This window comes from Lepidochelys kempii, chromosome 10 (genome assembly GCF_965140285.1).
Source record: "Lepidochelys kempii isolate rLepKem1 chromosome 10, rLepKem1.hap1, whole genome shotgun sequence".
NCBI classification, from domain to species: domain Eukaryota; kingdom Metazoa; phylum Chordata; order Testudines; family Cheloniidae; genus Lepidochelys; species Lepidochelys kempii.
Genome location: NC_136389.1, coordinates 33,998,862 through 34,022,206, shown reverse-complemented (window position 1 = coordinate 34,022,206; position 23,345 = coordinate 33,998,862). Strand labels below are relative to the sequence as shown.

Below are 23,345 nucleotides of genomic sequence, written 5' to 3'. Positions count from 1 at the left end.
GTGCCTCCGGCGGCCCCTGCTCTCTGCCTGGAGAGCTGGTTACAGCCCGGGCCTTCGCCCCGAACGCGCCGGGAGCCGCGTGCGGGCTGCACGTGGAGATGCACTCCCTGCTGGACCTGGGCCACAGCGCGCGGGCAGCTGGCAGCACCGCTGTGCGCGGCCGGGAGAGCCTGTCGGCGCCTCCTGGGGGGCAGGAATGAAACCTCGAAGCTGGTGTCTCTCCCCACCCCGGGGGAAAATTAATGCCCCTTGTATGTTTGGACGTTGGAGATCCACTGTTGGGTGACTAAGTTAAACAGCACCGCTGTGGCCAGAGCAACGTGTTAAGTTAGTACATACAGCAGGGGAAACACTCAGTGCCTGCAGAAAGATGTTTCATTTACAAATTGGGGATATGCAAATTGCCAGCTGTATGGATACCTAAAGGTCTAAACGGATGTGCTAAGTAAGGCTCCAGAAAGTCCCTTTCATCATCTTCTTTCATACTCTTACCCATCTTAGTGGCCTAGAGGGATTTACTGTATAGAAAGAGTTGGAGTCTTACACTTGTGTGCTAATCTTCAGAATGAAAACTGGGAGGGAAGTAGCCAGAATACAAAAATGCTGTAACTAACTTGGATCCATTTACAAAGGGGGACCTGCTGTTGAGCAGCCTGCATGAGAAGGAAATTGTCCTTTGTGGTATTGTATTAATATTAATGAGGATCACAATTTGGTGTAGTCTTTATGCCATATGGAATTGCTTTGTACTTTAGCATAAACTAATACATATATATTTTAAAAAGTGCTTTCAGGGTATTCTCTTAATTGTGGGAGCAGCACTAAAAGTTCCTCTCTGCCTACAGTATGGTGGCTTTATTTGAAATGTCTCTCAGCTGGCCTATTTCCTACTCAAATATCAGTCCTGGACAAGTGGTGATGGCTGTCTTTTTAGTTAACCGCAGCGGAGATTATAACCTGTGTTTGAAGGCCTGCCCCACGGCGTGCCACCAGCAGTATTCTTTCTGTGGCTCATTAAGCTCTCTAGAAATTTAGGATAGGAAAAAGAGGAATCCTTCCATAAGCACCTTGAAGCTGTATTAATCTAGAACAGTGGTTCTCGACCAGGAGTGCAGGGGCTGCGAGCAGGTTTCAGGGATGCGTCAAGTAGGACCAGTGTTAGACTTGTTGGGGCCCAGGGCAGAAAGCCTTAAGCCCTGCTGTGCAGGGCTGAAGCCCAGAGCCCGCCACCTGGGGCTGAAGCAGAAGCCTGAGCAACTGTGGGGGGGCCCAGTGGCAATTGCTCAGCATGCTACCCCTTAACACCAGTCCTGGCTTTTCTATGTAGAGAATAGTTGTGGCACAGGTGAGCCATGGAGTTTTTATAGCATGTGGCGGGGACCTCAGGAAGAAAAAGGTTAAGAACCCCTGATCTAGAATATCATGCTTAGAAGGGCACTGACCATTATACTGGGTAGAATTTTACGGAACAATGTATTCACTCGTCCCCTTTGAAGCTTGAGAATAAAATCTGCATCTTTTCAGTTTCACACACACTGGATAGTTACAGGATAGTTGCCCACGGGGGGTGTTTTCTGAATTTTATTTTTTATTGTTGGGGTGGGGGAAGCACTGAGATGCATTTGTTTTAGATTAATCCACCACAATTTATGTGAGAGAACAGGTTTGTATCTTTGCTTTCACTTGGTGATTGGAAAGTTTTCCACTTGCCACTAGGATGACATTAACATCTTGGACCAGAGGTGGGCAAATTAGGGCCTGCGGGCCACATCAAGCCTGCGGGACCGTCTTGCCTGGCCCCTGAGCACCTGGCCGGGGAGGCTAGCGTCTGGCCGCTCCCCAGCCGCGCTGCCGCTGTACCTCCAGTGCTCTGGCCAGTTGGGCAGCGCGGGTGGCATGGCTGGCTCCGGTGGGGCTGTGAGCTCCTGCTGCTCTGAGCAGCGTGGTAAGGGGGCAGGGAGCAGTGGGGTTGGATAAGAGCCAGGGGGTCCTGGAGGGCAGTCAGGGGACAGGGAGCAGGGGGTGGTTGGATAGGTGTAGGAGTCTTGGGGGATCTGTTGGGGGCGGGGATAAGGGTCGGGGCAGTCGGGATGGGGAACGGGGGGGTTGGATGGGGGTGGAGTCCCAGGGGACCTGTCAGGGCTGGTGTGTGGATAAGGGTCGGGGGGAAATCAGGACAGGGAGCGGGGGGGTTGGGTGGGGTCCTAGGGGGGTGGTTAGGGGTGGGGGTCCTGGGGGGGGCAGGGTACAAGGAGCAGGGGGGTTGGATGGGTCAGAGGTTCTGAGGGGGGCAGTCAGGGGGTGGGAGGGGGCGGGGACCAGGCTGTATGGGGAGGCACAGCCTTCCCTACCCGGCCCTCCATACAGTTTTGCAACCCCAATGTGGCCATTGGGCCAAAAAGTTTGTCCACCCCTGTCTTAGACTGTAAGGGGATGACTTCCCATAGTCTCTTTCACTGCTGAAGGAGAAGATGAAGTTCTGCTTCAACACCCAGAATGCTGTAGGAAGGCTGTATCCCTAGAGTTCTTTGGAGTATCGTGGGTTTGTAGAAACCCTGTGATCACTTTCTGTAGGAATTTCATTTTATTCTTAGACTTCTTATTGGTTTGGGTACACTTCTGCAGGAACAACTAGCACAGGTGAAAGTGAACCTGTTTTCAAATATCACCTTCATACTGATGAACAAGTCATTGGTATACAGGCTGGAAGACTGACTACTGCTTACGTCTCCATATCTTCAGTGTCTGTAGACTGGTTTATTGATTGAGTGAGTCTCACACTAAGTATATAACTTCAAGAATCTCCTATGAGAATTGCTTTTTGTTTAGACTGACTTGTCTCCTTCAGCTGTTTCATAGCAGCTTTATTCTGCTTAATAACTAGCCTGTGTTTGTTCTTCACTTGGAAGATACCTGCCTGCTAAGTGTGGCTATTTAATTTATTCCCAATAAATGAGAGCTGAAGTTACAGAGACATGGATGGGGAGAACCAACATCCGTTGGTGAGAGAAACAAGCTTTTGCGCTTATTCAGAGCTCATCTTCGGGTCTGGGTGAAGTTACAGATATTTCGTGATGCTGCCATAGAATCCCCTAATGCTGTGCTGCAAATTCTAGTCCAAGACTGAGTATGTCAACACTGGTTTATGTTAGTTTCCTCTGTCCTGTAAATGAAACCTGGGGCAGAAGTATCAGGAACCCCAAGGCAGAACTGGTCCTTTGTCAGAGACTTAGTGCAATTGGTACTCTTCTGATCCAGCAGATTGGAGCCTGGTACAGTGCAGGCAGGTTCTAGGCAAGCTTCTTCCTGCCTAGCTGTATGAAAGAATCTTGCTTCTCCTCTGCAGTGTCCCACCCTGCGCTGGATCTTTTTTGAGTAGAGACTGAGTCGTATTGAATTGTATTTTGGTGTGTTTGTGCATATGGGGAAAGGCCTATGAATAAAAGTCTGAAGGGACAAGCATGAAAATCCATTGAACTCACTTTATTTGTGAGCAACGTCTAAATCTGCCCTCTAGCCTCCTAAGGTAAAAGATCAAGGTACTAACTCCCACTGTCGTATTTAATCCATCAGGCTAGCTTCTAAATGCATTTTTCTCTGTTTAGTTCTGTCACTTTTTAAGTCTTTCACCAGGAAGAACAGTTGTGGGGGAAGGTTATGAGAGGTCCCCTGATGAGGAAATGGGTTCTTCCTCTTTCTTTCTTCTTAAGAACCTCTGCTTCCTAGATGGCCCTCTTGAGCCACCTTTGTCTAATTTCCCCATGGGCCAAAGGTTTAGACTATCCCAGACACAAATAGCAGCTGGGGCTCATAGCTGTTCTCAAAAGAAAGCCGTAGCGGCCACATGCGAGACCTGAGGGTTTCACTTACCAAAAAAAAAAAAGTAAGCATGTACAGTCTGCTCTATCTTTAATATGGGGATGATGCTCAGAAAGGCTACAGGCCCACCTCAGGCCAGAATGGAGCAGATCACTGCCCCGTTAAAGATGAGGATGGCTTGGGATTTTTAGTATAGAACAGTTGGATGAGTGGGTCTTGTTTCGGCCAACCCTGGGTTGGTCTTCTGGCTTGTGGGCACAGACCAGGGTATTTCTGGACGGATCCAGCTGGAATTTGTGGGATCACTGATTGGTTTTGTGAGGATGCAGGGTAGGAAAGAGTTAACCTCAATATATGGGCCAGAGCAGCCTTCTCGATGGTCCTGCCAGCACCTGCACTGGAGTCATGCTTGCCCCATGAAGCCCTGCTATCCACCTTTGGTATCCCTACAGAACTGCAGGGCCAGAGCCGATCTGCAAGATTGTTGTTTGTCTTGAGCGGTGAAGTGGCCTTGGAATTAGCAGTGAGAGACTGTCTTGTCTTCAGATCCTTCTGAATATATTTGTTGAATAGTCACATGTGCTTTCATCTGTGTTTTCACTTGTGCTTTCACTCTCGCTGTGTGACCAATAGCACAATGGGGTTCCACATTCAGTGACAGCGGAGTAAGAAGGTATTTCCCCTAACTGTCAGGCTGTGAACTCAGTATGGGCTCGGAGAGACAGGCTGGGTTCCTTTTTGCCCATCTTCCCCAATAACCAAGGCACTGCCAGATGTATGGCGCTGAACCATACTTGTGCAATCCCATTGCCTTCACTAGGGTTGCTCAGGAAAAGTTAAAGGAGGAATTTTGGCTCAGCAGTTGATTTAGTTAAGAAACCTGGTGTTCAAGACTGAATAGAGCAGACCTGTGCTCGCTGCGCTAATGCGAGCCAGAATGTACTTTAGGGGACCCTGAATATACATGGACACAGGTCTGACAACTGCTCTTCGGAACAGAACTGTGCTTTAATATCGCACTCTTGTGGCGTGAACCCCAGTCTCTGTTCTCTTGTTGCTCCTCCCTTGGGGCTCTGGCTTTCAGAGCCTTCTGTTTCCTGGGGTGGTAAGAACGTGTCATTTATATAATGGCGAACCCTTGTCCAGGGGCTTTGCTCTTTTTTTCTTTCCTGTCACCTTGGCTGTGACGTGATGAACTTGTGGGTGCTGCCCTGAAGTTCAGCAGCTTTTTTATGACTTGACACTACTGACTACTGACTACACCCTTAGAAATTGAACTTCAGCCCACAAAAGGAGGAGAAGGTTGAGAGGTCAGGCTGAGTCTCTGGCCCTGTTGTGCCCAGGTGCTGGCTCATACCTGGTGTATTGGATTGCCCCCATTAGCCCATTTTGCACTTCTGTTGTATAACATGAACGAAAATGGGCAAATAAACTGTAAATCTCCATTTGCGATGTCAAGCAATGTGATCTTTCTTCGCTCTAGGAAACAGTCACTAGTCTTTAATACTTTGCGTTTGTATAGCTTCTTCTGTCTGAGGCTCTCCTCGCACTTGCAGTGTCTTCCCTTTCTGGTTGTCTTTGCAGGTTGATTGTAGTGTACTTGACACAGCTGGCCAGGACTGGTGCCTGCAAGACACATCAGGGTAGTTAACAGAGAGAAAAGTGGCTGATAGGGTGAGTTAATACGGAATCTCTCAGGCTGAGATCTTGCTGGCTGTTAACAAGTGACAGTGGATAGCAGGTGGCTGGAAGCGCAATTTTCATTGTTCCTGAATTCCACTATGACTTTAGTAACTGAATTCTCATGCAGTCTTGGCTATTGTACATACATAATGGAATAGTTCATATCCTTAGAAAGCTGCTTTCTATGTCTAATTCTTGATATAGCGGCTACTAACATCATGATTGGAAAATACATGAAATATAAGATAGTAATCAGAAAGACGTGGTCTGTGGTTTTTTTTTTAAAGGCATGCATCTCATAGCTGGTCAGGGCTAGAAACCACCTCTTTAGCATTGTTAAGTAGCATTCCCAGCTCTCCAATGGCCTAAAGCTTTTCGGTGATTTGCAAGGTATGTGACCTTTGAAATTGCCAATAGTCTTTCCTAAAGTATTGTCTCTGTCAGTGGGCCAGGATTGCTATTCCAAGGCCTGGCACATGAATCAGTCTCCTGTTGCTCTGCGACATGGGCCACATGTGTAGGTTTGTTATGAGGATGAGGCTGCTGGTCGTGCATTGCATAGAAGGCATGGAGGGATAGATCCAGAACTGGGGGTACTGTGTAAACACTGCTTCACCTTGTTGTGGAGTTCAACGTTTGGTTTTAATAAAATATATTCTGTGTTAGCATTAAGCCATCTGGTTCTCTTTTCTTCTCCTGGGCCTCAAAAATGCCCTCTGTTGAGGAATAATCTGGACTAGGAATATGGGTTGGCATGGTTTTAAACACTAGTGTAGACAGAGTTTAAAAACTTGTGAGCTGGTCATGGTCAAGCCCAGGTTCCCCTGCAGGACTGACCACAATGTTTCTTCCTCCCTCTCTTCCTCCAACTAGCTGCTTGGTGGCGTTTGGTGTGGGAAGTGTTTTACTGGCCAGTCTGCCAGATCACTTGGGAACAGAACGCACAGCAGAGGCAGCAGGAAGCAGGCAGGAGCCGTGGCTTTGGGTGGGGTGGGGGCTGCCTCTGCTGGGAGTGATCATCTGGAAGCCATCAGCAAGAGGGGGAGGGGGCCTCTCATCCGATTCTACCAGGGCCACACACACAGGCTGGCCCTGCAGGGACCTCAGCTTAGATGCTTGGCTCTTTCTTACCATGGAGAAGTTGCGGGGGGGGGGTGGGGTGGGGTGGTGAGTAACCAGAGGCCCTTGCTGCAGCTCACCAGCTCTCTCAATCTTTTAATCCTCCCTCTTCCCTGCCCAGCCCTGCACCTTTCACAGCCCTCAAACACATCCTGGAGGAGTTGTGACTCCTCAGCTGCTGCAGTGACCAGCTCAGGGCCAGGCTCTGCTCCGCTGGTACCGGAGGGTCCCTTTACCTTGGTCTTGCTTAGCACCTTTGAACTGAAGGATTCCAAAGACTCTTCCCATCTCTCTGTATTGGAGTCATTGTGTCCAGTGGTGAAATGGAGCCCCGCAGGGACTGAACCTAGCAATTTCGTAGTGCAGGTAACCAGTCCGCAACAGGGTATGACAGCAAGGAGAGGCCACTGTGTCCAATTGAAAGTGAATTGGTTGTTCAGTGAAGTAGAATGCAATGACCAAGTTAGAAGTTGGGCAGACTGCTGGGGCTGATGCCTTGTCTTACAAGAGGTACCCTGGGCTCTGATGAATACGTACGTCTAGGCCCTCCGTACTAAGCCTCATCTGAAAGATGCAGTGTCCCTAGTCTCATGCTGGGGCATTGGGTCTTTTTAATATTAATTCAAGGAGTAGTACCACCTACTGCATCACCACTTTCTTCAGCACCTTGGATTTTCTTTAGTGGCCTCCTAGCCAAGCTTTGTTCTGCTCTGATCCTGCATAATTCTGGAGGTTGCAGGAGATCTCAGCCTGCGGTGGTGTGGCTATGGAATGAGAGTTGGGGAGCAGGCAGTCTTTGAATCACACCTGCTTGCAGTGAGGGTGGGGAAACTCCTCTTCTCCCCCATCCCTCAAAAACAAGATGGTGTGAAAGGTCTTTGGGCTCAAATAAACTGTTGTCATTAATAGGAGCAGAGTCCCAAAGCAGTTAGTCTCTCAGTTTGGAAAGCTGATTGCTCCCCCAACCACTGGAATGGTGTGATGTCCCTCCCAGGTGTGGTTCCCATTCCTAGCTCTTCTCTCACCTCTGCCCTAAAATCACCTGGATGCTGCTCTGTCCTTCAGGGGCAGCAGCACCTTGTCCTCTACCTCTTCTGGGCAGAAAGTGCTTTATGTAGGAAGTATGAGGCTGATGGGGCCTGGTTAGTTTCTGCCAGCACAGTGGCCCAAGAGGGAGTGACTGACATTGACTAGGTTTCTGTCCTTCCTTCGGGAGGATCAGCACCATCTTTACCCCCAGGACTGTCCCATGTAGCAGATCTTAAAATGCAAGGTCCCAGCAATCCCTGAATTTAAATACCCGGAAAAGGACGTAGGGAGTGAGTTTGGATTAGCCGCAATTCCACAGACGCCTCCAAATTCTCATGAAAATGACCCCCGCCCAACTCCAGGTGTAGGTGTGATCTCAGGTTGTGATCACTGCCTGGAAAAAGGACTGTAGATCTGTAGCTTGAGGTGAAGTGCAGGAACGGCTGCTCCTCCATCTCAGGAGAATAATCTTTTGTTTGGTTCCCTGAAAGTTTCTTTGACTACCAATCTGGTCCTTGCAAAACAGGTAGCATCTGGGAAGAGCACCCTCTGGGGCTCTATCCTGTAATGTAGTATATCATGGTAAAAAGACAGGTTTCAGAATAACAGCCGTGTTAGTCTGAATTTGCAAAAAGAAAAGGAGTACTTGTGGCACCTTAGAGACTCACCAATTTATTTGAGCATAAGCTTTCGTGAGCTTATGATGCATCCGATGAAGTGAGCTGTAGCTCACGAAAGCTTATGCTCAAATAAATTGGTGAGTCTCTAAGGTGCCACAAGTACTCCTTTTCTTTATGGTAAAAAGAGTGAACCTTCATCTTCAGGTTTGGAGTGGGCATTGCCTGTCCTCTTGAGCATTGCCTGTCCCAGCTAACCCTCTGTCTCCCTCTCAGCCTGGCCAACATCCCACTGACCCCAGAGACCCAGCGGGACCAGGAGCGGCGGATACGCAGAGAAATTGCGAACAGCAACGAGCGAAGGCGGATGCAGAGCATCAATGCTGGCTTCCAGTCTCTGAAAACCCTCATTCCACACACAGACGGGGAGAAGCTCAGTAAGGTGAGGGGGAGTCTGTGTCTGTATGGCTGTGAGGGTGTGCACGTGTTCCAGGGTGGGTGTCCAGATTCTGTCTGAGCTGCCAGGATCCTCTAGCTATTAACTTGTTGCTGGCCCATTGCTTTGTAGCAGTGACATTCTGTCATTAAGTAACTCAATCTCCCAACCATGTGAATCTAAAAAAATCTCCTAAGTAAAATAAGCTCACACAGAAAACTTCAGCTTGTAGTTAAGGTTGCTCCTGTGATTATGTAATGAGACGACGAACTTGAGGGGGGCGGGGGGAAGGTAGCGTGAGCACTGAAATTATAGTGAAGGTAAGTAATATAGAAGTTCCCTTAGCCTTGCAATTCATAGACTACACTAGTGATATGTTAAGAGTGTGTAGACGTGTTGTAGAGCAAATATGCACGTTGCATTTTTCATGTCAAACCAATGAGTGGCGTGGCAAGATAACTAGAAAATTTAGCAAAAAGAAAAGGAGTACTTGTGGCACCTTAGAGACTAACAAATTTATTTGAGCATAAGCTTTCGTGAGCAGCTTATGCTCAAATTTGTTAGTCTCTAAGGTGCCACAAGTACTCCTTTTCTTTTTGCAGATACAGACTAACACGGCTGCTACTCTGAAACCTAGAATATTTAGGTAAATTACTGTCACTGGCCACTTCCCTGCTCTTTAGTGAGTAGGGACTGTAAAACTGATGGTCTTGTTGCCTCATATAAGGCTGTTACCAGTGAAGCAATTTTACCTGTGCTAGTAGAATGTTCTGTGTGGGGAATTCCTGGGGCACGCACCTGTGATGTGCCTTAAATACCCAGGACATTGAAACAATCAGGATGGCATAAACATGGAACACTCTGTGTGCATACGTTGGTGCTAGGTCCCGGAGCGCTGCTTCTGTCCTGAGCAATTCCTCCCAGGAGTTCCAGAGCAGGGAGTGGTGGTGGTGGTGACAAGACTAGTTCATACATTTGGGGGGGGTTAGAAGTATCTTAAACCCTAGAGAGCTGAGAGCCCTTTCCCATCTCCTGCAAGACTTAGGAGTGCTGCAGGAGACAAGGAGCAGAGTCTCTTATCTTTAAGAGTTCCTGGACTTTGCAGGACAGGATTCTTTTGCCAGTGAGCCCCTTACAGCTTCTTGCGAGCAAACTGGCTTCCGATGAAGCACATCACAGCCTAGGCACGCAGCCAGTTAGGCACTGAAGCACTTAGTTTCTACTAATATAAGACCAAGGAGCCCAGCAGGGCTTAGGTGCTCCTAGATCTCAGTGTTGCTAAAGTTCCCCATGTTGTTGTCTGGGCTACCTGGCTTGCTCTGTTCCCTCTTGGCTTTCCTGGAGCATATAAAGTTGTGGCAAACAGTGCTAGTAACTTTGGTCTTTGCAGCTGCTATTTATGGATGCTGCTGTGAATGTCTCGTGTAGAGCCACAGCTTGCTATGACTTTCCTTTTGCACCGGAAATGTCTTTTAAAATCGCAGGCATCTGAACAGCCCTGCTATTCAAAAAGGATTAATTGAACCCCTTCGGATTGTGAAATGACTCCTGTGACTTACATGGAGCCCTGCAGCCCACCCTACATATCCCCTCGGTGTGAGAATGTTTGTCACATGTTTGCTCTCATCCTTATGCAGGGCTGTAAATGCTGCTCCTGCCGAGCTAACTAGGCAGCTGCTAATGATGCTTCCAGAAAGGAAACGTGGTGGTGGTTTGGGGCTGGGGGTATGTGTGTGTGAAGTTCTCTGCTTATTGGTGCAGCATGGGCAGCAGCAGGGTGGGCATCTGCCATGTTGCCCTGCCATTGTGCTTAGCTGACCTGGAGAGAATGCCCTCTCAATGGAGGAGAGGGGACTTGAAGTCTCATTCAGTTCTTCTCAGACTGAGATCAAAGGGGCCGGTTAGTGCCTCATACACTGGTAGATTTTGTAACACAGAAACTTGTACGCTAGGAATTGAGCTGAGACCAAGCAACTTGCATCGCAGGCCACCAAGTAACTCTCAGATGCTAACCCCTGGCTCTTTGGGGCATAGGCTCTGGGGCTTCCAGGAGGTGCTGTGGGTGGTCTAGGAGGCTGGTGTTGGCATGGCCCATTGGCAGAGTGCTAGGAGCAGCTGTAAAGGCAGGTCCAGAACAAGTTGGGGTTCCAGCTGGGGAAGGAGGTGGCTCATGGCTACCACCAGTGCACTGAGGGCCAAGGTACATTTCATTGTCTGGGGGAGCTCCTTTTATCACTTCACAAGTACGGAGGAGTCTTTCTGGTCAGGGGTTGAGTGGGGAACACTTATGGCTTAGGGGCCTGGGAGGCAGATGACTGGGGGCTCATCTTCACGGGGAGCTACTACACTGATGGGATAGTTAATCTGGGAGTAGTGGCAGTTTGTCTCCTACCCCTAGTCGCCATTTGGTGCAAGGACTCCAGCTGTCTGACAGATCCTTTTTGGAAGGGGTACAGGAACAAATCTCCAGTTATATTTGTTGGTTGCGGGGGAATATCGAGGGGTGGGGGGCATGAGAGGGGAGATGATGACACACTGACCTTCCTGTGCCACTAACCCTCTTTGCTGGTTCTCCCAAGGCGGCGATTCTCCAGCAAACAGCTGAATACATCTTCTCCCTGGAGCAGGAGAAGACTCGGTTACTGCAGCAGAACACACAGCTCAAGCGGTTCATCCAGGTAGTACAACTGCTGCTTTTCTCTCTGCTATTCCCCTTTCCGACCTCTCTGCCAGGAAAGCTCCAGAACACAGAATAACCCAGGCCCCTTAGCAAGCATGAGAAGCATTTGTATTGCCCAATGTAATCCCCACCCATCCCGGTCGGTATTGGTTAGCTGATGGAATGTCGCTGGGTCTCTCCGTGCGTCACCTGGTGGAGTTACTCTGCTCTCTCTGGGTGCGTGGCCAGTCAGGCCTCCTGCTTCTCCCCCAAACTCTTTTAGATCAGGAGTGGAAACCCTGCGGGGATAGGAGGGGAGACTTCCTGCCGCTTATCCTTGTGACACGGTGAAGTTGGGTATAGGCCTCTTCCCTGCCTGGGTGTGTATCCCAGTCATCTTGACCTGTCCCTGTGCTTGTGTGATCCAGATCTCAGAGCTTTGCTGCATCTGTTTTGCTGGGAAACTGACAAGAAGCAGCACAAACCTGACGTAACCTGCCCCTGCAGAGGGCAAAGTGAATGGGGAGTTGCTCATTGGATAGGATGTCCTTAAGCTGACTAGCTGCTCCAGGTGCCTTGTTGGCAGTGACTTTCCACTCTGATAACGTGCTCAGTGCTTATTTAAGTGAGGGTCTGGTCTGGTTTGGGTTCCTGACCTGCAGGACGCCTGCTCTCCAGCCCTGGGACCCCACACAGCTGTGCCAGTGCACCTTGGCTTAGCTAGCTGGGACTGTGCAGGCAGAGGCTGCAGCCATGTAGCTGTCCGCACTAGTGGCGAATGCATGATGAGCCCACAGCTCACTTTTGCGGGGGTTTTAATATTCTGGCAGGGCCAAAGGCGAGCTCGTTTTAACCCCTCACTGTTGGGATGGCATTCACAGTGCTGCACTCCTTGCTACTCCATTTCGGTGTAGCAGGAACTTGGGCCCTAGCTGGGGAGCTGACTGTGTTTTAAAACTGGATAAATCTGTTTGCATGTGACCAAAATATTGATGGCTTTTCCAGGCTGGGTTACAGTTCTCGGGCGTTTCTGGAGAGTTGTCCGAGAAGGCTGTAGCGTGGCTGGAGTGTGTCAGTGGCTCATCCCTGGCTGTGATCTTGTTGGCTATCAAGTGAAGCAGGATCAAGCCTAGGGACAGAGTTTGTGTGGGAGACTGACACAAGCTCAGGGACACAGCAGGAAGTGCTGGTGGTGACTGAGGGGAGAGAGCACTTTCCCTGGGCGTGGGTCCTGAGCCCAGCATTGTGCCAGAAAACCACTGTGCTCCTGGAGATGTCCTGAGCTGCTCTATCAGATTGTTTGCTGAAATGTGTGTCACTAGGAGTTTTAACCCCCTGTCTAGGCAAGTGCCGGTGGGGTAATTAGTAACTGCTGGCACTTAGCCCTTTTCATCTATAGATCTTTTTTTCACAAAGGGGCGGAGTGAAGGTTATTATCCCCCCTTCAGAAGCTGAAGGATACAGAAAAGGAGTCTCCTGACGCTAACTATTGCCGCTGCTGCCCTGCGTTTACCCTGATATGGATTCTTCACTTGCTGTTGTCCTGTTCTTGTGTGCTGCTGTGTTCCACTCCAGAGGTGGCTGCGCTTTGCTGTGCAATCTGTGGCATGCTCTGGGATCCCTGTGGTGATGGAAGGGTATTCGTTGACAGGCCCTGTGGTCACCGTTTGGTCCCTTTGCCTCTGACTTTGTTTTATTGGCAGGAGTTCAGTGGCTCCTCCCCGAAGCGGCGGCGGGCAGAGGACAAGGACGAGGGCATTGGCTCGCCAGACATCTGGGAGGACGAGAAGGCAGAGGATCTGCGCCGAGAAATGATCGAGCTCCGACAGCAGCTTGACAAGGAGCGCTCGGTCCGCATGATGCTGGAGGAGCAGGTGAGGCCTGTGCAGGGGGTGCAGACAACCTGGACCCAGGGTAGCTGGTGCAAGGAGGGTGCTCTGCTCTCCAGGCAGGGGTGTCTGGGGGAACTGGCAGCCTCTGAGGAGCCTGTTCAGGGCTGTGACCGGAGGAGGAGAGGACCCAGCCTGTGCCACCTGCTCACCAGCAGATTGACTCCTCCGGGAGGAGCCGTCTGTGCTCCTGGCCCCTTGTGCTTGCAGCGGGGTAGTGCAGGCAGTCTGCAGTCTTGTGGCGCCCTCTAGTGCACGATGGCAGATCAACCCAGATGAGCTGTGCTGAGACACTAATTTCTCTGAAGTACCATCTGCCAGGAATTTCTTTTGTCTTGGTGAAGCGACTACAATTTGTAAGCAGGTAGAGTGGGATCCTGGCACTCTGCCGGACGCTGTGTGTCGTGTCCTGAAGGATATATGCGCTGCCTTCCCCGTGTTCCAGCCTATTTTCCCCCTTGGCTCAGGAGCTCCTGACGTGCTGTTGCTGCCCTTGTCATTGTTTGCCTGTCAGTTGCCTATGTTCTGTGGTCACAGCATGTTCTTGTAGCCCATCAGGGCTCTGGCTGTATTCGCCTCAGCCTTGATGGGCGCATTCATGTCTCTTGACGGGCCACGTCTTCACTGGTGTGTCGGAAGGCAGAGCAGGGCTGCTCCTTACCTCCAGGTCACATCTGTGTGGCAGAGCTGTGTCTGTGATGGATGCCTGTGCTGCCTCCCTAGGCCAGGATGTGTAGGTTGGCTGTTGTCTACGAGTTTTGCTCCTGGCATTGAAATGTGGGGCACCTCACTGCCCTCCTTGAGGCACCCCAGGCAGACTCCTGGAAGTCCAGTCTGTGGCTGGCCCAGACTGCTTCAAAGAGTAAATCTCAAAACTCAGCCCTGAGCTAGTCAAGATAGTGGAGCACCAAACTCTGTGCTTGCACGCCGTGATGGTGCAGACTGGGCTGTGAACTGCTCGGTCCAGTGAAGCACACGGCTCCATTCCCATTGAAGCCACGGGCTCTGCCCAGTGCTGGTTCCTTGGTGCGCTTGGGCCTTCAGGCTTGAAGCCTGGATGCGGAGCTCTAGGTCATGAAATGAGGTGGAACCTCCACAGTCAAGATGGAGGTGCTGACGCTCCCTCCCTGAGGGCTTTGGTTCCAGGCAGCTTTGCATCAAGGCCTTCAGATTTCTCCCCCTCCAGAACTCATCCACTGAAAGGGGAGAAGGAGTGTGGATTCTGAGTATTGGTGCATGCTTGGTGCCTACCCTGATTGCTCCTGGTCCCCTGCAAGGTTTCAATGAGGCCTTCCTTATCTGCTTGGAAGCATCCCTCTAGCCTGGACCCAGCAGATGGAGTTGGAGCACTTGTGCTGAGGCAGTTGGCTCTCCCAGCACAGGAGATTTTGATATCTCTGCTTTCCAAATCTAAGGCCTCCCAGCTCCTCTCCCAATCCCCTCAATAATTCCAGCTGCCTGTATCAGGGCAGGCAGAGAACCAGGGTGACAGAGTCTGCTCTCTGGACTCGGATGATGCTAAATTCTCTCCCACTGTGGGAACGCCAAATTCGTCCTATTCACGTGAGGATTCTGCTCTTTCCTGGTTCCTACTGAAGCTCTTCAAGATGGGTGACATAGAGCTGAAGCCAGTCTGGGATTCCACAAGGGCCATGATTGTGAAGTACCTGGGCTAGGAACTCTCTCCGACCAGTTTGTCATGCTCATTTACTTCATTTTGGCTCAGCTGGTGAAAGAGGGGTGGGCGGCAGGCCCCTAACGCAGACCCTCTTGCAAGAGCTGGAGGAAAAAAAACTGTTCCCAGAAGATGGTGCTAGCTGGCTCTCCCTCCCACTCTGAGACCGTGTGGTGGAGTTGGTTGTCGCTACGGGGAAGACCAGCCATGCTCATAGTCCTGCACCCCTGTGCTCTCAAGTCTGTCTCCTGGCTTGCCCCTTGGGTTGCTCCGAGTGAGGGTAGGGCAAGGCTGTGCTTGGAAAGCTGATTTGACCTTCCTGTTGATCTTCAGAGGTCCTTAATGGTTGCCAGACTTGGAGGTTCAGGTGAGTGCTATGGACTCTTGAGATTCCTCCCCAAGACAGTGTCAGATGCTAGCCTATTTTCCTGCCAGCTCTCCTCACGCCCATCCTGGTGAGGCCTTTTCCCGTGTGTTCTGTGCTGAAAGGTCTTCGGCTTCTGCCTTGAGTGGACTAAAGCCCTAAAAAAGCCATCCAGGTTTTTGCACCATTTGGCAGTGCCATGACTACGTCGAAGTGCCTGGAGTGATGCATGGTGCCATGGCCTGGCTAGCTTGGAACTTGGCTGCCGTTTCAAGGCAAAGCTGTCCCCGTGGGCTGTCTCAGTGTGTTTCTGTTGCAGAAATCTGGTAACACAGTGCTGCAGTCTCTTCTCCACACTTATAGAGTCTCACTGCCTTGATTTGCTCTCAGTAGGGAATGCCATTTCAGCCTCTGAACCTGGTCCCAAGGCCAGGGACCCCTAGTTGTTCAGCCCTCAGGGAGGTCCTTTTTTCATTGTAGATGTCCCTTATTGCCTATCTTTTTGTATAAAGTTTTTTTTGTTTCTAATTTACTGTCTCCTCTCAGGTGCAAACATCCAAGCAGCTGAAACTTTGAAGAGCTGTCTTACCCCACTGAGGTGTCTATATTAAAGCACAGCATGTTCTTGCCACTCCATTGGCTGTACTCCTTCTTTTGGTCATTCTGTGAGCTGCTTATTGTGTGTGCACCTCCTGTGGGACAGTATCTTTACGGAGGAGAGAGTCCCCTCTCTTCAGAGAAGCAGAGTGAAAGGGATTAGTCAGACAGGGTTGTCACCTGCCGAACCAGTGCCTCTGATTTGGGGGCTCTTTTCCAGGTGTTCTGCTTGCACTGTGTTTCTGTTGGTGCTTAGGTTCTGATCATCGTGACTTGTTATGGGAACTTCACCTTCAGCAGAACTGAACGAAATGACTGGAGCTTTTGGAAGGCTGCATTTATATCCCCTCTGGAGGGTGACTGGTAGGGGGCCTGGCTCATGCCCCAACCTGCTACCGCTGCCCTAGGGGCTGAAAATCCTTTCAGAGCAGTGGGAGTCCCGTTGGTCTCATGCTAAGATCAAAGAGCAACAATCCTGTTGCAATGGTCTCCTCAGAGGAGTGGAGTTTCAGGTGGATAATTCCCTGGTGGCCAAGCAGAGTGGAGGGAATTGCCCGTCTCTTCCAGCGCTGGTGGTAGTGATGGCTGGAATTCTCAGTAGCATGGCACGTGGATCACACTGGTACGGGAGTTTGAAGACAATGAATTGGCCTTTGCGTTTGTGGAGCAGAAACTTTTTTCAGGAGTCCCCTGACTTGATCCTGTGCAAGACTGCATATAACAGTCTCAGCCTTCCAACAGGGGACATCTGTGCTGACCAAGGAGCGGAGCCCAGGCTCCAGAGTCATGTTAGATCTGTTCCTCCAACGGATCTGCATCTGATTCATATCTTCCCTTATGGGACCCTGGAAATCTCCAAGCGGTGTTCACCTAACACCCAGCCTCACTGCATTCCTCCCAGAGGCACACTGTCGGGAAGACAGGCTCTTTCCTATCTCTTTGCTTCATTCATCCATCTTCACCGCAGGAGCGCAGCATTAAGGAGTATGTCAGCCACATGCTGCCACCTCGTGTACCTCAGGCACTGGTTGCAGGGGCCTCACCACAGAGGAACATCCTTTGGCATTTGGCGCTGGTTGCTCCCAGCAGTTGCTGAATTCTCTTGCTGCTTCTATGAGCAGCTCTCCCTCATGGAAGCCTTTGGAGGTGGGCGCTATGAGGACCCGTGATGTGCTCTGGTGGAATCCCTGGCACTGAAATGGATTCCACCATAGTACCAAGCCACCAGACTGCCTTGGCGCCGTCTTGATAAGCAGGGTTGATGTATGTGTGAGGGTGGGGTTGTGCTCCTCTTCCACACCCAATGGTATGGGCTCCTCTCTCTGATTGCTGGCAGGTGCGCTCCTTGGAGGCCCACATGTACCCTGAGAAGCTCAAGGTGATCGCCCAGCAGGTGCAGCTCCAGCAGCAGCAGGAACAGGTGAGATTGCTGCACCAGGAGAAGCTGGAACGTGAGCAGCAGATCCGAACGCAGGTGAGTGCGCTGACCCCGCCTCCCATCTCCCACCGCCCCAACCCCCTTGAGATCACATGTGGCCCAAACGCTGACCCTGTCCTTAGCTCCTCTGCAGGGAGATTTCAGATGGTTTTGCCCACAGCCTCATGTGCAGGTGTTTAAATCCAAGGGTGTTGGGGGGAGCGGCCCGATGACACGATGCACCTCCCATCAGGAAGACCTTGGAGTCTTTCCATCCTCGGGCTGGCTGGGGCTGAGAGCATGGCGTTGGCAATGCTCTCGGCTCCAGGGGAGGGGGAAGGGGCGCAGCGCGCGTGGCCTTCTCGCGCCCCTCCTGCTGGGAGGGGGCGACGTGGCAGTGGTGGCAGAGAACTGTCTTCCCAGCTTGCAGGCTGAGGGCATCATTTGAAGCTGCTGCTGGGAAAAGACTGGCTCCTGAGTGTGGCTATGGGGGCGGTTGGAGAACCACAGCTTGTAGCTTAGTCCTTTTGCTCTAATCCTCCATCCAGAAGTCTCGGTCACATTCCATAGGTCCACCTCTCTCTCCCTTAGGTAGCAAGGAGCTTTCTTCACCACTGGTGGTGGTCCCACTGGGGAATGACCACGTTGAGGAGGGCCTGGGTTATGTTGGATCAGGTCTTGTGTCTGAATGCCACTCTGCGGGGGGAGAGCTAGACCTAGAGAACGTGACCTTTGGCTCTGCTTGGGCCCATGCCAGGTGTGGTCTGGTTAATGCTGGGTGGACAGCTCTGCTGGCTGGAGTGTGATGTCCCCCTAGCAGGTGCAGCATAGTTGACAGGAAGGTGAGAATCTCCCTGAGTGCTGCCTGGAGGGGTCCATCCAGGAGTAGGGGGAGTTCATTGCCAGTACAGTCTTTGGCTCTTCTGCTGAGGATAAGCAGGGGCAGTTCTTGGGTTCTGGTTTGCAGAAGTCTGTCTATGAGGACCTGATAGCTCTCCTCATGCAGGACATCTGTGAGCTAGCTGCCCTCACAACAGACCTGGTCTGTGTTTGGACTAGCAACCTAGCGCTGAAAGCACCTGCTCCACCCCAAGCCAGCCGGTTCCCTCAGGGCTCTCAGTGCCTCTTAACCTAGTAATTGCTGACGTTACCCCCCCCCCACCCCCCCATTCAGAGTTGCTGACTCCACCCAGCATGTGATGTTGTTTGTGCCCCCCATGAACTTTCCATAGAAAAGCCTTTCCATGTCCAGGGAAAATGAAATATCCTTAATCCTCACAGAAAAGAGCAGGCTGATGGATCGTGCGGGCTGTGAATGTCCAGTTTGGCCAGACCAAGCTAGCGTGCTAAGCATCCAGAAGTCAGGACATGCCCAAGTGAAGGTTGCTGCATAATCTGACCCCTGTTCCCTCCTTGGGCATTAACGTGCAGTTGAATTGCATGGTCACGTATAAGATTCTTCCTGTAGGTCCTCTGCCTCATTGAGTGCCCTGGCTGTGCAGAGTGTAATGAAAGAGGCAGGGTGGGATATTACTTTTTAAATCCCCTCGAAGCGATTAGCTCCTTTCTGCAAAGTTGATGGCACGTGCTTTGTTCCCTATCTTGCCGCCTTCCACATTTTGCAGCCGGTTCCTTCTTGAACACAGTCTGCAAAGGAGCTCCCTGCAGAAAACTGCTTTGTTGGCCATCACTCTAGCTCTCTATCAGATCCCAGCATCCCGACGATGCTTGTTGATTCCCTCTTGGTTCCTGTACCCAACCTGTCAGCTCTGGCCTTGGGCCTTTCGGTGCCTGTCTTCTGCAGGGCATTGGGCCTGTTTCGTTTGGGGACCCTCTTCGTCTTCGATGCTTCCCACTTGTATTGTTGGCGTGTTGGTGCGCCAGCCCTGCGTGTAGGTGCTCTGGCTAAACCCTGAGCTGCCAGCCGGAATGGTGCTTGGTCTTGGTGCCTGCTCTGCTGCTTGGCCTCCAGATGTCTGCTCTATGGAGCTTGCGCATGCTTCTGCTGTGCCAGTGCTTCCCGGGATGTGGCGGTGCCCTGCTCTCTCTGCAGGAAAGGCCCGGGGAAGGAGCCCACCCAGGAGCTTCAGACCCTGTCAGTGCTGCAGTCCTGACAGTCACATCATTAGGCTCTTCCTTGGAGCCTAACACAACGTGCTGGGGTGCCAGGCACGTGTGCACATGTTACCCTGAGCACGTAAGGCTCATGGAGCAAGTCCTCCCTGAGGCACCCTAGGGGGAGACCTGTATGTCCAACTCCAGGCTGGGCTGGAGTGCTCTGGGGAGTAACCTCTCCAAACTAAAGCCTGAGTGGGATGAGACAAGTGTGGTTAAAACCGCATTGCTGCTGTCCCTCATTAGCTTAGTGTAGGGCTTGTGCTTTGTGTCAGTGGGATATTACTGTCCTGCCAAAGCTTGTGGAAGCGCCTCTTGGACTTGCTCCTTGTCAGCTTGCCTTACACAGAAGGGGACTCTCCTGTTGCCAGTGACTTCAGCTCGATTCAGAGCGAGTGAGCTTCAGGCCCTCATTCCATCTGCCTTATTGCAGGCTCTTCAAGGGAGATTGCTTTCCCAGAAGATCTCCCAATTCCTCCTGAAGGATTGTCCTGCCAGCGTGCTTCCATGTCCATCTTGGGGAGGCCCTCCTACGCTCACACCTGCCTGAATGTGACACAGGCCATCGAAACGTGTGACCGATACCTGAATGTGCTACAACTGTTTTGTGACGGGCCATAACAAATTGGATATAATGACTTAATTCCCCAACCAGTTCTTTAAAGGACAGCTCATTGCTGTGTGACCCAACCCAGTTTTAAAGAGAACTGGACTAACAAATTCAGTCATGTGCAACAATTGGAGCTCCCTGCTTAAGCCATCAGCTTGGTTTGAACCATGGACTTTTGGATCCCAGCACAGATCTCTACCATTTGAACTAAAGGAGTAACTTATCCTCTCTATGGACCAGCCACCAGCTGCGGGGAGTTGGCACATTTTGCTATTCTTTTATTTTTTGCTAGTTTTGATGGGGTGTTCACGCCACACTGGAAAGGAGGAGGTTAAAAGCAGCTTAGCAGCCAATCAGGGCCCAGCAGGCTTAAATAAAAGAGAGCTGCAGGGCAGAGCTGGGTCAGTTACTTCAGGGAGCCCAAGGAGAGAGGATGGTGTTCCTAGTGGGCTGCAGGATGGTAGCACCTTGGACAGAGCAGTTGGTGGCAGGGACTGGAGGAGCTAAGAGGTAACTCCTGGCTAGCTACTGGGACTTGCGGGCTGGAGGCCCTGCGAAGAGGATGAAGAAGGTGCAGGGGGAAAACGGATGGTGACACGGCCGAGATGTGAAGAGGATACTGCGTGTCTAGGAGTGAGACAAGTCTGTAGGTGGAGAAGGTGGCGAGAGAGGCACCACCAGGAGAAGGCATACCAGCTGAGAAAGCTAATGCCTGCGGTGATTGGCAGGAGGTGCCACTCTGAGTGAACTCCGTCACATTAGGTAGCAAGCAAATGCTGGAGCTCAGGAATTCCTGGTCTGATTCTTGGCTCTGGAAGGGGACTTTGATTTAGTAGAGCAATGGTTACAGGAAGCCAAGCCCGTAGAATTGGCACTTTCATTCGGAGAGGCAGGGTGGCTGAATAGATAAGACTTGGATCTACCATGTGAGACCTGGGCTTAGTCTCAGTTTTGCCTGAAGGGTCCATGTGCAATCCATTACCATATTGTAAAATGAGGGGCTGATACTCGATTGTCTCCTAGGTTAATGAGTGAGGCTCCACTCGGTAATAAGGGCTCTGAAGAGCACTGAAACAATTCGCTAGAGATGTGAGAGAACTCCTGGCTCCCAGCTCCATGCACTTTCTTCTTGGCTACAGAGCACCTGGGTGGGCAGTCTCCCTTCTCCTCCCCATTTCCCTGCAGGACTACATTGTTGTCTCAGCAGTCCTGAGGAACAGGCAGCTTGGATCATTGGAATGGGGAAAGTCATGCAAAATCTGGTGTATGTGGGAGCGCTGTGCCGCATGTCAAAAGGTCCCTAGAGTTTGTTGTTAGCTCTAAGAAGGTCTCCTCATTTTAAACCCCATGTGCTGGCAGTGCTGTTACTGAAAGGACTGTGGCTAAGTGTGTGTGTCTCTCTGCCTTTCACATTGCCAGGACCTAAGTGATTTGAATTAAGGAGGCCATGCCAAGGGTTGAGGCAATACCTTCACCCCAGCCTGTCCTAGAGATCTATTCATAACAGGTGTTCTGCAACATAGCTGTCACCTGCTCTGCATGTGCTTACTGGGCTCTGTGGCTTGGTTTGGGATCAAGAAGGGAATCCCAGTTTAGTCTCTGTGCACTAGGGTTTAGTTTCCCTTCTGTGGAAGCCAAACTTTTTGTGTGTGTCTTCATTTGGCCAGTTCTTGCCCCGCCCCCATGCTTGTTTTGGTCCTTACCGAACTTTCACTCCAAGTGCAGCTACTGCTCCGACCAGCCTAGAGCAGCACCTTTCCCTGATCACACTGTTGGTGATGGCCTGGTGTTGCTGCTCATTTCAGCTGTGCTGCATATTGGGCCACACCTAGAGCTTGCTCTCCAAGAGTGAGAATCCTGCACAAATGACTTCTAAGAGAGGGGAAAACTCACTTCCCTTATCACTCTGTTTCTACAGAGCCCTACGGCAGGATTCCCATGGATGCTTGAAAATTTCCTGTTTTAAAGGTCTAGCTTCTCTCGCACACTCCTGGATTAGTGAATTTCTGAGGCACACTTTTTTTGTGCATTGATCAACTTGTTTGCTCTTTGTGGGAGCTTTGCCTTCTCATAGGAATTTTCTGGAATGGTCTGAAGGCATCATTTTACCTTGGCAGTGGGTGGCACATAGCTGCCGGCAGGAAGCCTGGCTTCATAGAATCATAGAATATCAGGGTTGGAAGGGACCTCAAGAGGTCATCTAGTCCAACCCCCTGCTCAAAGCAGGACCGATCCCCGACTAAATCATCCCAGCCAGGGCTTTGTCAAGCCTGACCTTAAAAACTTCTAGGGAATGAGATTCCACCACCTCCCTAGGTAACGCATTCCAGTTTTTCACCACCCTCCTAGTGAAAAAGTTTTTCCTAATATCCAACCTAAATCTCCCCCACTGCAACTTGAGACCATTACTCCTTCTGTCATCTGCTACCACTGAGAATAGTCTAGAGCCATCCTCTTTGGAACCCCCTTTCAGGTAGTTGAAAGCAGCTATCAAATCCCCCCTCATTCTTCTCTTCTGAAGACTAAGCATCCCCAGTTCCCTCAGCCTCTCCTCATAAGTCATGTGTTCCAGTCCCCTAATCATTTTTGTTGCCCTCCGCTGGACTCTTTCCAATTTTTCTACATCCTTCTTGTAGTGTGGGGCCCAAAACTGGACACAGTACTCCAGATGAGGCCTCACCAATGTCAAATAGAGGGGAACGATCACGTCCCTCGATCTGCTGGCAATGCCCCTACTTATACATCCCAAAATGCCATTGGCCTTCTTGGCAACAAGGGCACACTGTTGACTCATATCCAGCTTCTCATCCACTGTAACCCTTAGGTCCTTTTCTGCAGAACTGCTGCCGAGCCATTCGGTCCCTAGTCTGTAGCGGTGCATTGGATTCTTCCGTCCTAAGTGCAGGACTCTGCACTTGTCCTTGTTGAACCTCATCAGATTTCTTTTGGCCCAATCCTCCAATTTGTCTAGGGCCCTCTGTATCCTATCCCTACCCTCCAGCGTATCTACCACTCCTCCCAGTTTAGTGTCCTCTGCAAACTTGCTGAGGGTGCAGTCCACACCATCCTCCAGATCATTTATGAATCTATTGAACAAAACCGGCCCCAGGACCGACCCCTGGGGCGCTCCACTTGATACCGGCTGCCAACTAGAAATGGAGCCATTGATCACTACCCGTCGAGCCCGACAATCTAGCCAGCTTTCTATCCACCTTATAGTCCATTCATCCAGCCCATACTTCTTTAACTTGCGGCAAGAATACTGTGGGAGACCATGTCAAAAGCTTTGCTAAAGTCAAGGAACAACACATCCATT

The 23,345-nt window shown here is 50.9% G+C and overlaps 1 protein-coding gene across 3 annotated transcripts in view; it reads left to right on the top strand.

Moving 5' to 3' along the window:
- TFAP4 (transcription factor AP-4) overlaps window positions 1-23,345 on the top strand; it is a 39,045-nt gene that overhangs the window by 850 nt on the left and 14,850 nt on the right. The window contains exons 2-5 of one of the 3 annotated variants that reach the window (XM_073362788.2): window positions 8,544-8,709; window positions 11,283-11,381; window positions 13,066-13,236; window positions 17,224-17,307. In XM_073362788.2, the coding sequence (XP_073218889.1) occupies window positions 8,544-8,709; window positions 11,283-11,381; window positions 13,066-13,236; window positions 17,224-17,307 (520 nt within the window). Of the gene's footprint in view, window positions 1-8,543; window positions 8,710-11,282; window positions 11,382-13,065; window positions 13,237-17,223; window positions 17,362-23,345 lie in introns of all 3 variants that reach the window. The other 2 variants (XM_073362787.2, XM_073362789.2) reach the window with 2 other exon arrangements.